The sequence below is a fragment of the Pleurodeles waltl genome, chromosome 9, assembly GCF_031143425.1.
Source record: "Pleurodeles waltl isolate 20211129_DDA chromosome 9, aPleWal1.hap1.20221129, whole genome shotgun sequence".
NCBI classification, from domain to species: Eukaryota; Metazoa; Chordata; class Amphibia; order Caudata; family Salamandridae; genus Pleurodeles; species Pleurodeles waltl.
The window spans coordinates 1,146,665,840-1,146,679,931 of record NC_090448.1 but is presented as its reverse complement, the minus strand read 5'-3'; the positions used below and the strand labels follow the sequence as shown (position 1 = coordinate 1,146,679,931).

The following is a 14,092-nucleotide window of genomic DNA, read 5'->3' as shown; positions in this document are numbered from 1 at the left end:
GTGCTTTCTGCCACTTAAGTCTTTGTTGCACTTTTTACATTTCCTTGTTTTCGGTCTTGCAACCCACCTGCACAGACGAGGGCCGATCAGACGAAGTCCACACAGTCAAGTTACAATCTCTCCTCCAAGGGAGTCTAGGTAGAGGGCAAAGGTTGTAGAGTTTAAGAGGGGAGAGTTAGATGACGGACAAGTAAAGGGTGGAGAGGTTTAGGGTGGTTTCCTGTTCACTGTTTGCCAGATTGGGCACTATGGCTAGAACCCTTACCTCTTAGCCATTCAATCCAACCCAGTCCCTCCATAAAATCCTTCTTTCAACCAAATCATATTATTTCCTAGTGAATCTTCAGCTTCCTTTAGCACGAAGCAAAGCCACGTGGGGATCTGAGTGCTTTACAACAATTAAATTATTCATACTGAGTTTTAATACAAAAAAGGTGTATAGTGCAAAATGTCAGTTAGTGCAAAGGGAAGATTTTGGGATTGTCCATTGTAGGGAAGATTTCAGTGGAACAGAAAGGCAAAATGTAGGTCGCAGACTCATCTTAAAATAGAACATGGCGGAAGCAGACAGACTGTCGCCTACGTTCAGATAGTGTTCCATTCTCCATGGAATCTTCTACAGCTATGGTGTATGACTACTAAGTGTATCTGGATGTTGGCTGATCATGGCTAAAATTATTGATGAAGGAGAAGGTTTTTTGTTAATTTTTTTGAAGGGGCATTAGAGGCTTTAGTTGGTAGAGCTGATGGATAGAGTCACAGATCTTGGGCTTGCTGCCCAGGTGTTGAAGAGTTTTTGAAAAAAAATGGGGTTCAGCGACAGCCAGGCTCCCTCTTTGAGATTTCACAACCCCTCTGAAACAATGATTTCTGACTAGGTAATCTAGAATCACATGTGTATAGCCTTATGGGTAATACATGCTATGTTGAGCTGACTTCTGGCTTCATTGGGAGCCAAGCTAGGGTTGGTCAGTATTGGTGGAGACAAATAACAGGCGTGCTGCAGAACTGAATGCTGCTCTTAGAGGTTTTGGGAATGCCGGTCAGAAGTTTATTCCTATATTCAAGTTTTATAGAACTAGAGAATTACCTTAAAGTAATCGGCTGGAATGTAGAGTTTTTCGAAAGAGTGATTTGGTGTTGCGCACACCTTGCTAGGTTGTTGATGCGAATGTTAAGATTTAGATTTTTATGCAGGGAGTTGCCAGGGATTGTGTTGCCCCCAAACAGGTTTGGCTTGCAGTTAAGAATGTCTGATGTGTTGAATCGTGTTTGTACAGAAGTGGTAGTGTGATGAGGTGAAAGGAGAAGGAATTCAGTCTTCTACTGGTTCAGTTTAAAGTGACATTGAGTCATCCATGGTTGTAACATCATAATGTTCCTCAAAGCAGTTATGTCATTAGTGTTGGAGACCTTCGACTATAGTTGTGGATGTTGTCAGCTTAAAAGTGGAATTAGATGCTTGATTTACTCGCAAGAGTGGTCAGAGGGTTCCCTATACAAGGTCAAAACAGCAGGGCAGGGATGGAGCCTTGGGGGAACTCTCTGTGGAAGGAGTTGGTTGTTCACTGAAGAACATCATCAGCTGTTGATTCCTTACAGAGTTTAATTTTTTTTGTTGTTATGAATTTGGAGAATTCTTCGCAGGAAACTTTGATATTGACAATGATCTTGGCTGCCTTCGTGCCTGGTGAGATTCTTAATAAGGTCAACCCGTTTTTGTGGACGATTTTTAGGTATCAGTATCCAGATAAGAAGAACGTAGCCTTTGCTTTCATGTTGAGTTTTTTTGTACTCTTTGTTTATTGTGTAGAGTTAACTAGGTTTCTTCATTTTTATGTCTCGCCTGAGACAGTGTATGAGTTGTCGCTTGCAAGACATTTTGTTTACTTATCAGGCGGTGGGGGCATTTAGAACTCGCCCATTACTTACCATTGGTTGACTTCATCATCACTCTCTTGCTTGGTCCTCTTTTGTCAGCACATGTCGACTTGACTTCCTCTTCTGGTGTTTGGCCCTCCCCTGGAGCACAGCTCGAATACTGCTTCCTTGCTCAGTGTCCTTCCACTGCTTCACTGTGGAGCTACTGTTTTCTTGTTGTGGAAGCACTCTCGAAGCATGCATGTTGCTTGTCCCCCTCTGTTCCCCTCCTGTTGTCTTTGGTGTTGCTTACGCTTCTCACCCACCTCCCACTGTTGTTGGTAGATTTGCTTACCTCCTCCGACTATCTGCCATGTTTCATGCCTACTCCCGCCCACCTCTGGCAGTCCCTCATGTTGCTTGACCCCTCCCGCCCTCCTCCTGTCTATGTTGGCTCCTCTCACTCCTACTTTTGCTGCTTGCCTCACCCCCGCATTACTTGCCCGGTCATACCCCACTTTTCTATGTTGTGTTGCATGCGCCGCCCCGTCCAGTGTTGTCACCCCCCCCCACATCCTGTCCCACTACGTTGTGTGGCTTACCCTTTCCTGGCTGCTGACAAAGAGCTTGACCAAAATGTGTGAAAGTAAATAAATTTTTTCCTGAATCAGGCTTTGAGCTGCGAGAATGGCATCAACATCCTGCTAGTGGGCAGCGTGGGTAGGCTGGAACCCATCATGGGCAGGCACGGCACAGAAGAGCTCGTAGCGGACACGCACTGTGTGCTAGTCAACGTAAGTCAACACCCACTAACTGAGGTGCTAGCTGATGAGGGTGGTGTGGGAAATGGAACTTTCGTCAGCAGCTAGCAAACAAAGCACCATGTTATTGGGATCCATGACCGGGACAGAAAAGACTTGTTAGAAAAGCTGACATATGCTCAAGACTCCTCAAACAACATACTTCACTAAAACAAGCATTGGCAAGGCCAGTAGGTCTAGCATATGTGAGAGCTATTGGCTTTTTCATTGCGTTTCAGCCATGTTACACAGAAGTGTGGCTGCTGTGCAGCATGACAGAAAGTTGGAAAAAAGTGCTGTGACCCCTCATAGTGCCCTTTTCTCTAAATTTCAGCTATGTTGCACAACCTGGCTAAAATACATTGGAAAAGCCAATTTTTACATGAGCTAGACTTATTGTCTTTGCCAATGCTTGTCAGATTTCTTTCATTTTTCTTGCTATAAAGTGCTCTCACATGCCTTGTCCACACTGAAAATAAAAGATGAAAAATATTTTTTTTTTAAATGACTTAAATATAGTGTCTGATAGTTGACACTTTTAACTACACACTCTAAATAAGAGGAGACACAGCTGACTTTACTATGTACTTAAAAGATTTCTGAACTGTAGAAAGCACATTTGTGGCTGAGGTTTTTAGCGTGCAGTTAGACACTGTGCTCACGAAATTTCGCAGACTCATGTTTCTTGAGTGAGTAAATACTGCACAATGCGTAGTTATGGACCAAGAACAGTTGCAGGGCTCTAGGAGAACAGAAGAGTGGGCCAGCAGGTAAAGAATATTTAAAGATTTGTCTTTTTGTCTCTTGTAGGGCTTGGCACTACAAAAGCTCTTCCAATGTCTCTCCTGAAGACCTACAGGGAGAACTTGAAAAGGACTGAGCTATTGTCTCGGGTGATTTTGTTACCAAATCACAGGGCTTCAACTCCTTCCTTGCATTTAGAGACATTTTTGTACTTCTAGCCTAGTGCTTCACTAGTACATTCTTCTCCATCACTGTGCATCACTAGATGTAGTTGTATGCGAGAGTATCACTCTGCCTCCAAATAGCTTATTTTTTATCCTGACCCAATGTTCTGTTGCCATCCACATAAAACTCAATAGTATTTTTAGCGTAGAGTATCCCACAACCCCAGATAAGTCTTTATATTTTATCGTTTCTGCCTGCAGCTAGTTGATTTTTTTTTTCCTAAGGAAATTGTATACAGTCTTGACATTGTCTTTGCAAAGTATCTCAACCTTCATAAAACATATTAGTTTAGGCATAATCCGCCACTTGTCCCAGTTTAATCAGACCTCACCCATAAACTTACCATGTTGCAAAAGGACTTCAAAGCACCTCATACATAGATGAGCTGTTTTCCTTGTGCATCCTATTCTAAAAGTGTATACTGGAAGATATTTTAGCCATAGATTTTAAGACCTAATCAGTTTTCTTCAATGGCAGTCACATTTAGCCTGCAGGGGATTAACACTTCAGTTGGTCCTCTAATCTTTACATGTATTTGATACTCGTTTGAAAGCTTCCACCACTCAATTTTTAATTTTAAATATTTTTATATATCATTTACAAAAATATTTTTTAATTTCCCAGTCTTCATATAGCAGAGTTTACTATGATTTGAGGGAAGAGTCATTCAACATTTTTCCTTGGGCATTGAATGACCCACAGTACAAAACATGAGAATCCTACAGTGAATCTATTTTTCCAGCGTAACGTTTGTCATCTTTTTCAGCTTTAACAGCTGAAAGTTAACACTCAACCACCATCTTTCTCCATCCTCCTTTGTTGTCTACTCTGACTGTCGGATTCAATCTGGCATTAGTGTTTCTGAATACCCAATGCAGACATGACCTTCATGACTCCATATTTTCTGTGATATTTTTTTTTTTAAATATATTTTTTCTTAGTTCTGTTACCTTTTTGATATGCATTAATTGGACCAAGGAATATAGCTCGTAGGAATATTGTAGACAAAATATCGGAAGGTAAGTGTGTATAGGGAAAGTATCGATTTACCATTCTTAACTCCAAATCTAGGTACCTTTATTATATACCACAAGGTACATGTACGTGGAATTAGGTATTGAAAATCCATACATACTTACTTTTTGATATTTTGTCCATCAATATTATGGTGACGTTATGAAGATCCCATGCTATTGGCTACTTGATATTTAGCAGGCGCTATATGTAACACGTCACAGCAGAGTTAGGTCACAGAGTTGGTGCTGTTAATGTTCTTGGGTACATTTGTAATGGGAGACAGCCACATGCCAATTTTCTCTTTACGTTGACTCTTTAGAATGATTACAATTGTTACGCAGAACCAAATGCTAACATGATCATGAAATGAAAAAACTACTGCAATTGGAAGATCCAGTAACTGGTTCCGAGATTAAGATCTACCCCTTCAAACAGACATGCTCTTTCATTTTTACCATAAAAAAATAAAATAATAATTACATTTCTTTATTTGCGCCCCCCAAAATGGTCAGTCCACAATACAATCACTGTTTTTCAGGCCAGACTGCTTGCATCTGGAGGGAGCCTGGTCTGGCAGCTCTGGTTGACTGTCCTGCTTGGGACGGTGCCAAGGCTGTTTGCACATGGCCGGTCTGTGCTGTGGTGGCACAGGGGTGAAGTATGAAGACTGGCATGCCGCCCAAGCAGTTTCTGGTGCCTGAGATTAATTCAAGCATTCCTTTCACCACTTTGTTGCTTGTCACTTCTCTACCGGCTGCAGCCATGCCTGCCTTCCATATGCACAAATGGAGCACTTGACTATTCCTTTGCTTTCTTCTATGCTTTTGTTTTTGTTCTCTTGGTAAATTGGAGGCCAAATGTTGTTAGTTGTGAGTATAAAGTTGATAAAGTAAGGTGTCATCCTTCTTGCACCCTGTAATCTGTCTTGAAATGATTTCAGGAACCCAGAATATTTCTTTTATATACCACAGATAACGTGCTGTGCATTGCTAGTGTTGTATGCATGGCTGGTAGTGTTCACATTGTGTACTGTACTATGTGTGAACTGTTGTGGGTGAAGCTAGTTTTGCCACTGCAGACTTCGCACTGCACGTTGACTTGTCCAACACAGCTGAATGTATGCATGATAGGATGGTATTTTATTAATAAATACCTCTGGGTGGTCCTGCCATTGTTTCCTTGTGTTGACCCTTCCTGTGCCAGAGAGAGATGGTTTCTCAAGTACTGATACTTTCGTGGAGTCTTCCTTTAGGGGAAGTTGCCGGTTCACCTGTGGTGGGACAGGACCGGGGACCTGCATTGTTAAAATTGCTTTTCAGCATTCAGGGAGAGATCCAGAACTAGGAGGTATAAAAGTACTCAGTTAGAGGGATGATTGATGATATTGGAGGGACAGGAGTGGATCTACATTTATGCCAAACGTGGCCCTTCACCAAACATTTGTAGACATCACTAGTCCTTTTCATTAGGCCTCGTGCCTCCCTCATGGAGCAATGTTCCATATATTTGCTATTGAACTACCCTGTACTGCTGTCTTGAATAAATAACCTTTTTCAGAGTTAAAAACAAGAAAAGAACGTGAAATAGGAGGTGACACTTAAAATAATCTCTCTTCTATTTTTAGCTGTTCTATGACTTTGCCTGTGAGCTTGTAGTCTAAAGCCAAAGAGCATGTGGTGTGAAAAGCATCTCGGAAACGTGCTTTTTTCCCTTCCTACTCTGTTTTACAAGTTCTGCTAAATGTTCCTAATTCCTTCAATACAATGGCTGCGGCAGATGTCTGAACTAGGCGTTGTTTTTAACTTCTAAATTCATTCTTATCATTGATTGATAGTCCCAAGAACGTGGATCACAGTACTGGTGCCACTATGCACGTTCCATGTAAAACACTCCATGTACTTGAAGCATTAGTTGGACAATGGGTTGGACCAGAACCTGAAAACAGTTGACAACCTGGTGCTTCTTGAGAGCTCCATCGCCTAGGGCACACTTACTCCTGCTTAGCTCAAGGCGACGCCCTTCTGACCAGCAGACTTTAGCGGCTGGATGCACAAGCTTGCTGGCATCTCAAACGATGCTTGTCTCCTCCATACTATCCAGGGAAAGAAACCCAGCTGATGCTAACACCTCTGAGCCAAGGTACTATGATGATAGTTTGCTTTATACACACGGAAGGATGCAACGAGTAATACAATGTGCCATGGAGAGTGTGCAGACGGCTTGGCAGTCTTTAGGCTTTGTTTTCTTTGTGTATGAGTTCCTCTGTAATTAGATTTTTTCGTTTCTTTAAGGTACGGCCAAAATATTCACCCTGAAGTAGTAATTAATGGATGTGGTTATTCAAGCTGCCATGAAACCTTCTGCTAAGCAAGCAACTGTATATCCTTAAGAAGCAAATTGTTTCCATGTGGTTGAGGGATGATGACAGATATACCTTGTGCAATTGGCCAGACTGAGACTGTAAAACCTTACTCAGAAGCAATCTTTTTTGGGTTATCGGCAAAATAATCTTTGCTTCTTCCGCAGGCATGAATAGGCTGTTTATTCTGTCTGCTTCAAGACTCTGTAAATAGTTGGTCGTGGTGTACATGTTTCAAGGCAGGGTCGAAAGCTTTATGCTTCGTGCTTAGTGCAGAAAATAATTCCCCAACACAACAGCTGTCACAAGGGTGCCCTCACTTAAGCAAGTTTCTTTTGCCTAGCTCTATGCTCTGACTTTGCTTCTTGTAAGGTTGTTAAAGGAGGATACGTGTCCTGTTTTAGTCTGTGATGGGGCAGCAGAGATTCATTACTTGTACGCAAGTGATGACCAAAACAGACTATTTTTCCAAATTTTTGAGACTCGGTATTTACACTTGAGATGCAGTTTTTGAGTACAGTGGTAGACTTCATTCCTGATTTTCTTCCTTGAGGTTGGGAGTGGGGATTTAAGAAGGTTTACAGGAGGAGCCGTGTCTAGCCTTCCCTAGAGTCTTTATATCAATGATCCTTAGGCGTAGTAGTGAATGTAGACTTTTACTGCATTGAATCCAAACCATGTTATGTCCCATGAATTGGGCTGAACAGTGTTGAGTCAGGTGGCAGTTCACCGTCTTACAGGTACGTCCACACTAGTATATTGTTTTGTTACACCATGAGTTAAGGAGCCAAAAATATCTGGGTTATCTACATGTATCGCAGAGTAATCATTCTATGAAGTGATTTGTACTTGGCTTACTCCTGAAGTCCCAGCAGTAAGGCTGGCCTTGAGAGTATCTCGAAGGAAGAAGGTCGTCTTTGTTAACCTTGACTGCTCTCAGAGAGCCATCTTGAAAAGCATCTCCAGTTAGTGAGTGGATTGGTGTATATTTGACATTTCCTACAGCATAGCTATGCTATTGAACACATCAAACAGTTATGCTTAACCTCAGCCTGCTTAACCCTGATCCCTGGCGCGTTAGATATTGGTTCATTTATCCACTTCTGTAGTGGATAGAGATCAGTACAGAGTCTCTGCTACTGGCTGTGTTGTTCATTCCTCAGTCTACCTCGGTTAGTCCCCTGCAGGAGACTGCGGTTTGGACTTCGTAATGGGTGTTCACATCTAGAGGGAATTTGTCTTTGCTTATTGAAACTAGCTTGGGTGTATTAACTTTGCACTAAAAGATAACATCTGTACCGTCTCATTTCCTGTAAATCTGGTTTACCGAGTATTGTTATAAAGTGTTGCTGCGGCTTGGTGATTGCTTTCTTTCTTTGGTTTCCATCACAATACGACACACCTGTTTTTTTTCCAAGCAATATAATTAAGAGGAGCTATTTTCAATATAATGGCACTCAAATTTACTAACCTGTATAGGATGGAAATCTGAGTTGGCTTTTCTGGGATTCAGACTTCTGACCTAATAAGTATGGCATATGTTAGTAGCAAACATTAGCTCCCCAAGTCATCCTGTCCTATTCTGAGGATGCTGTGAAATTAGCCAACAGACTTGGACTCACTTTCAGATTTCTCCTCTTAGTTAGTTGTACAGTTGTATGTTAATAGCACTGGACTTTATTCTTCACCGTTTTGTTTTTATTTTTGGGTAGTACCTTTAGGTTACGTGGCTCTGAATGTTTTTACTGTACAGTGTTTCCATGCCTTTGGACTCATGGGTGTTCTGCATTAGATATTTAAATGAAAGCACAGCATACGTTGCAACTGAATAAAGCGAGAGCAGTCTGAAGTAAATGATAGGTACAAAGACGATAGGCACAGTATGCCTGCGAAGAGTCGTTTGTAGCCACCAACAGGCCAGCTGTGCTCTCTGTGACTGATACCAAGCATTAAAGGGGCTATGCAATCAACAGTCAGAAAACCGCATGACTCTGACAAAGTTACGCAAAAGTAGTGCAGTGTCAGGAGCTGGAGTGCTGCCGGCGGACCATCCGTTACCAGGCGGATTTGTACCAATGAGCTGTGAAGTTCTAGCCAAATGAGGAGTTGGAAGGAGTAGGTCCGTGTCACTAGCCAACGCGTTGATAAGTGGTGTGTGCACTCTGGTCGAGGTGCACCATCCGGCTGGATTTTGAGTTTATAGCTGTTGTAGGACAGTTAGATTGTGCTGCTACAGAAAAGGCTTGTTCCTCTGAGATGTTCATGTAATCACTACCAAAAGCGTGTCTGTATCATTTGAATATAAACACCAATGAACTTTGTTAAAATAAAAAAAGGTGGCTTTGTAGTGAAGATGATGTACAGGTCATGTGACTTGTATTCTACTTCTTTTATTCTTGTTTCTTCCTCAGTGACCCAGGAGGAGGGTTGGAGATGTCTGAATTCATAAGGGAAGCCACGCCTCCAGTTGGTTGTAGTTCGCGAAATTCCTTTTCAGCTCTAGATCCAAACAATCAGGTAGGAAGCTCTTTTGCTATGCTTGTTATTTGTGTAAAGCTATACTATAAATGATTATCGGAGACGGAGAAGTGTACAAAGACGAGGGCAATGTGTAAATATCAGATGTTTGTTTTTCTCCCTATTGAATACCACTGAGTCGCTGCTCAGCCTTCAGAAAATGAACATACTTTCTAGGATCCGGTCGTGGGATCAGCTAGTAGAAAAAAGATGAATTATCCATCCTTGGTGTACTCGGTGACTGCCATTCCTTGTCTTTAACGGTGGCCTAAAGATTTGACAAATAAAGCATGTGTTGTGGACCTGGTGGTGTTAAGAATCCATTGTGAAGTAGAAGTGGTTGTGATGAAAATCAGACCCTCCCCACATTTTCATTGTAAAAAGTATCATTACAATTTGCCTTACCTATGTTAGACCTCTGTAATGTAAGGTCTGTGTAAGACCCTCTGACTGCATCTGAGCATGCTGGCCCGTAGAGCACAGGGGGAAATGGATACTAGGGTTGGCCATGGACAAAGTTTGGATTCTTGCAGCCAAAACAAAGTGCTAATTCTGGTGCCATCTGCTTAGCTTTGGGCAATGGGTCTCTGTAGTCAGTATCAAATTCTTTTAGCCTCCAAAAAAAATAGGACAACATATTTGGAGAAGCGCTATTTTTCTTTTTGACTTTGTTTTTTTCCCTGCTTCATATTTTCTTGGGTTTACCTTGGATGCTCTTGAGTGGTTTAAGAGCGGTCTCGACACAGCTCACAGAGCATTACTTAGATGTATATACTTGTCAGTTCTGCTGACACTAGAAGAAATGTGCCTGGCAGTGTTTCGAGTATCCATAAAGTATGCTGCTGGTTGAATGTCAAAATAACGATTACAAAAAACACGACCTGCAATATAGTAACGGGTAATATCATGCAGGTAAGCACATATCTACTCGCCTTGATTATATTGTGCAAGTCGCACTCATACTTTATTGCATACTGTAACTGTGGTTCGCAAGTTGGTAATTGTGTTCTGGGCAAAAGAAAATCTAGTTGGTGAAACAATGGTATTTTTTTATTTCCAATTGACGTCTACTTAAATGACGCACATGCTGTTATGCAGCCATCATACAGTCATTGTAGTCACTTATTATTGTTAGCGTAAAAAGAGTACCCGAGAACATCCAGTGTCAAAGTGCCAAATTACAAACAACAATACAATCTATAAATAAAAAAGAACACGGCCTCACAAACATTTGAATTATAACAAATACAGCATCAGAGAAAATGAACTAAAATATAGATACGGAATTCCTGATTAACACTTAAAATTCATAATCTGTCAGAAGCTAGGCAGAAGTTTGTTCCATTACCTTGCTCCATCTGTATTGCATGATTTATCGCCTGCACTTTCTAGGAGCCATTTGGGTACCAGTAGTTTTGAATCTGTGATGGAGCGAATAGACCCACTGTGTTGCTGAAGCTGAAATGGGTTTGATTAATACACTGTGGCAAGCCCAGGTTACAGCTTTGCAACCACCCATAGGACACACAATGTTATGAGTTCCTTTACAGAGAGCCAGCGTCACCGACTACTAAAAGGAGCGATATGATCTCTTATGTAGGTCAAATATAAATCTCATGGCTCAGTTTTGAACTTCCTGAAAAATGTCAATGTATTTATATTCCCACAAAATACAGCACTGTAATCTAATCTAAAAATACAACTTCTTCAATCCGTTCAATTGATGGCTTCTTGTTTTCCAATGTTTTGATTACTCATCATGAATCTATCCCATGCTTGAGCCTGGGAGATTTTTCAGCAATTGCAGTTCTGCAGTATGAATTCTTTTCTGGATCCACATGCTGTGCATTATTCCGCCATCTAGTGGTTGGGTACGGAATTGTCTTATTTTTTTCTCCCATTTTGGACTCTGCCAGCCACCATTTGGTGTTATGTCCATCCTCTGTGTGACGTCAAATGGCTCCCTGGATGTTCCTGTGTGTAGCTGTCTTCTTCAGATTCTTTTTTTTTTGCCATTGGCTCTAGAAGCAACGGAGGAGCTCCAAAAGTTCTTGGGAACATTTCGAAGCTTTTCAAAAGAAAACATGGATTTGCCGAAGACAGCAAAAGACATAAAGGTAGAAGGCGATCCTTCACTCTCCCCTCCTGACGGGACTATGCCAGGAACAGCCACGTGGTCGGAGAATGAGGCAAAGTAGGTGACATGGACAAAACCCCCTTTAATTTTTGCCGCAAGTGCCACCAGACCCCCACAAGGTTTGCAGTCTGTCTGCCGAAAGACCACAGAGACTAGGACTATGAAGCCTCCTCTTCATTTGTCCTGAAACCCTTGAAGGTACGCAGAAGACAGAGGCTGGAATTCTATCAGGCCGGGGCCAGCACTAGCAAGGAAGAGAGGACCAACAGAGAACAGTAAATAGCCGAAGATGGTAATAACATCGTTCAGGAGGCTGACATAGCCTATGGAGGTTCTGACTTTGAAATCCTTGACACTGATGCTGAGAAATAACAGGCTGAGAAAAAAATGGCAAGAGACACCGAAAAGAAGATCCAGAAGGTAGCGAAAGCACCAAAAGGCCCTCTGACAAAAGACCCCAAAAGTTAGTCTCAGCATAGAATAAAATGTTGACTGAAGGTCCGACGAGAACAAAGGATGCCCATGGATCCCAGCCCAGCGATACCGATGTCTGCAAGATGTCGAAGACATCAACGGTCCCAGATGCTCGTGGGAAGAGGAAGAGCAAGCCTTCAGAGATGGCAGAACTAACTGTCGGCGCTGATCAGAGAGTGCAGGAGGTCGAGAAAAAAAGAGGAGACTCGAGGCAAAAATGGCGGTGCTACGTCAGCCGAAGAAGGAGTTTGATGACTCCTTAAAAGAATATTAAATTCAGCCAAAACCTTCAATGACCTTTGAGGGAAAAGTGGAAAAATCGATGCTGGAAGCCCCAGTGACAGATGAGCCCTATGAGGAAGAACCCAAAGAGGAGTTCTGTGAGCCCGAATGAGGAACAGGGTTCGATGAGGAATCGTGGGTTGACCTCGAAACATACTTCCCCAAAGAGGAGGTAAACTACCCTTCGAGGCCATCACCACCTGATGACCGCATGATGTATAACATCATCATCATCATCATCAGGAGGGCTGCTGAAAAACAGATGTGGTACAGATAGAAGATGAAAAAGGAGACTCATGTTTCCTGTTGGAATCTCTAATTCCTGCAAACAAGGGGAACTTGTACTTGCCAATGCTGCCCAGGATTGTAGAGCAAGGCAAGAATGCATTCTAGGAACCAGCAACTACTAAAGCGGTAATTGCAGGGTTCGAAAAGACATACAAGCCCTCGGCACAGGACCTGAAATACATTCAAGGTAACGTATCCACAGGCTCCATCATTGTGGCTGCGGCCAGAAGGCGCAGTAACGCCCATCCCTTCACAGGCTCACCACCTGAGAAAGAGAGCAAAAGACTTGAATTGATGGAGAAAGATGGAGAGAGAAGCAGCACCATAATGGCAGATTGCTAACGCTAACACCCTGATGAACAAATATGGACATCCGCAATGGGATAAGATGGAATTCCATATGCAGCACCTCCCTGAGGAATACAGGAAAAGAGCAAATGCAGTCATGCAGGAAAGGCAAAATGTAGCCAAGACTTGCCTAAAGTCAGACCTAGATGGGGCAGACACTGAGGAAGCTAAACAACACAACTAAGAAAATAGGTCAAGGAACTCCAGCTGAAGAAAGCCATAGAAAGTGTACCCGAAAAGGAAAGAAACCAAGGAAACCATTCACTATACTTCCTGGTCCTAAAACAGGATCTCACCCTATGACCAATCTTGGACCTCAGATTCGTAAACCAGTTAATCCACACACAACACTTCAGAAAGACCACTCTGCAGAGTAATACCACTCCTAAAAAAGGGGAGACTACATGGCCACCTTAGACTTAAAAGATGACTACCTACACATCCCTATGAATCAAGGCCAAAAAAATACAGGAAAAAGTACACTACCAATTCGGAGTACTGCCATTCGGAGTAAAGTCAGCACCAAGGGTGTTTACAAAGTGCCTCGCAGCAGTTGCAGCATACCTATGAAGGAAGGGAATACATGTGTACCCATACATAGACAACTGGCTGGTGAAGCAGACTAAGCAGACAAGAATGAAGCTCCCAAGTTTGGGAACTAAAACAGCAAACACTGGAGAGAGTGTTCAATGCATGGGTGAGACCAACAGTAGACCTGTTTGCAACACCAAAGAACTCAAAATGCCAACACTTTGTGTCCAGGTTTAAACACCGCCTATCAGAAGGGGAATGCACTGTCAAACTGGTCAGGGAGATTTGCCTATGCCTTTCCACCAATTCCCCTGATCTCAAAGGTAGTGGAGAAAGCCAAACAACCTGGGACAAAACTCATCCTCATAGCCCCACTGTGACCAAGACAAACCTGAAACTCACACGTTTGAAGTGTTCAAGGTTCAAATGATAATTGATCAAAATAGAACAAAACCTGCTGACAGAGCAGGAGGGTGGGGAGGTGTAGGTGTACAACCTGGAGCCAGCAAC

General features: G+C 42.4%; 1 protein-coding gene across 5 annotated transcripts in view; it reads left to right on the top strand.

The window, feature by feature from the left end:
- Nucleotides 1-14,092, top strand: part of PCNX1 (pecanex 1) — a 436,152-nt gene that overhangs the window by 111,090 nt on the left and 310,970 nt on the right. For all 5 annotated transcript variants that reach the window (XM_069208962.1, XM_069208959.1, XM_069208961.1 and 2 more), the window contains exon 3: nt 9,417-9,522. In XM_069208962.1, coding sequence (XP_069065063.1) covers nt 9,417-9,522 — 106 coding nt within the window. The remainder of the gene's footprint in view (nt 1-9,416; nt 9,523-14,092) is intronic.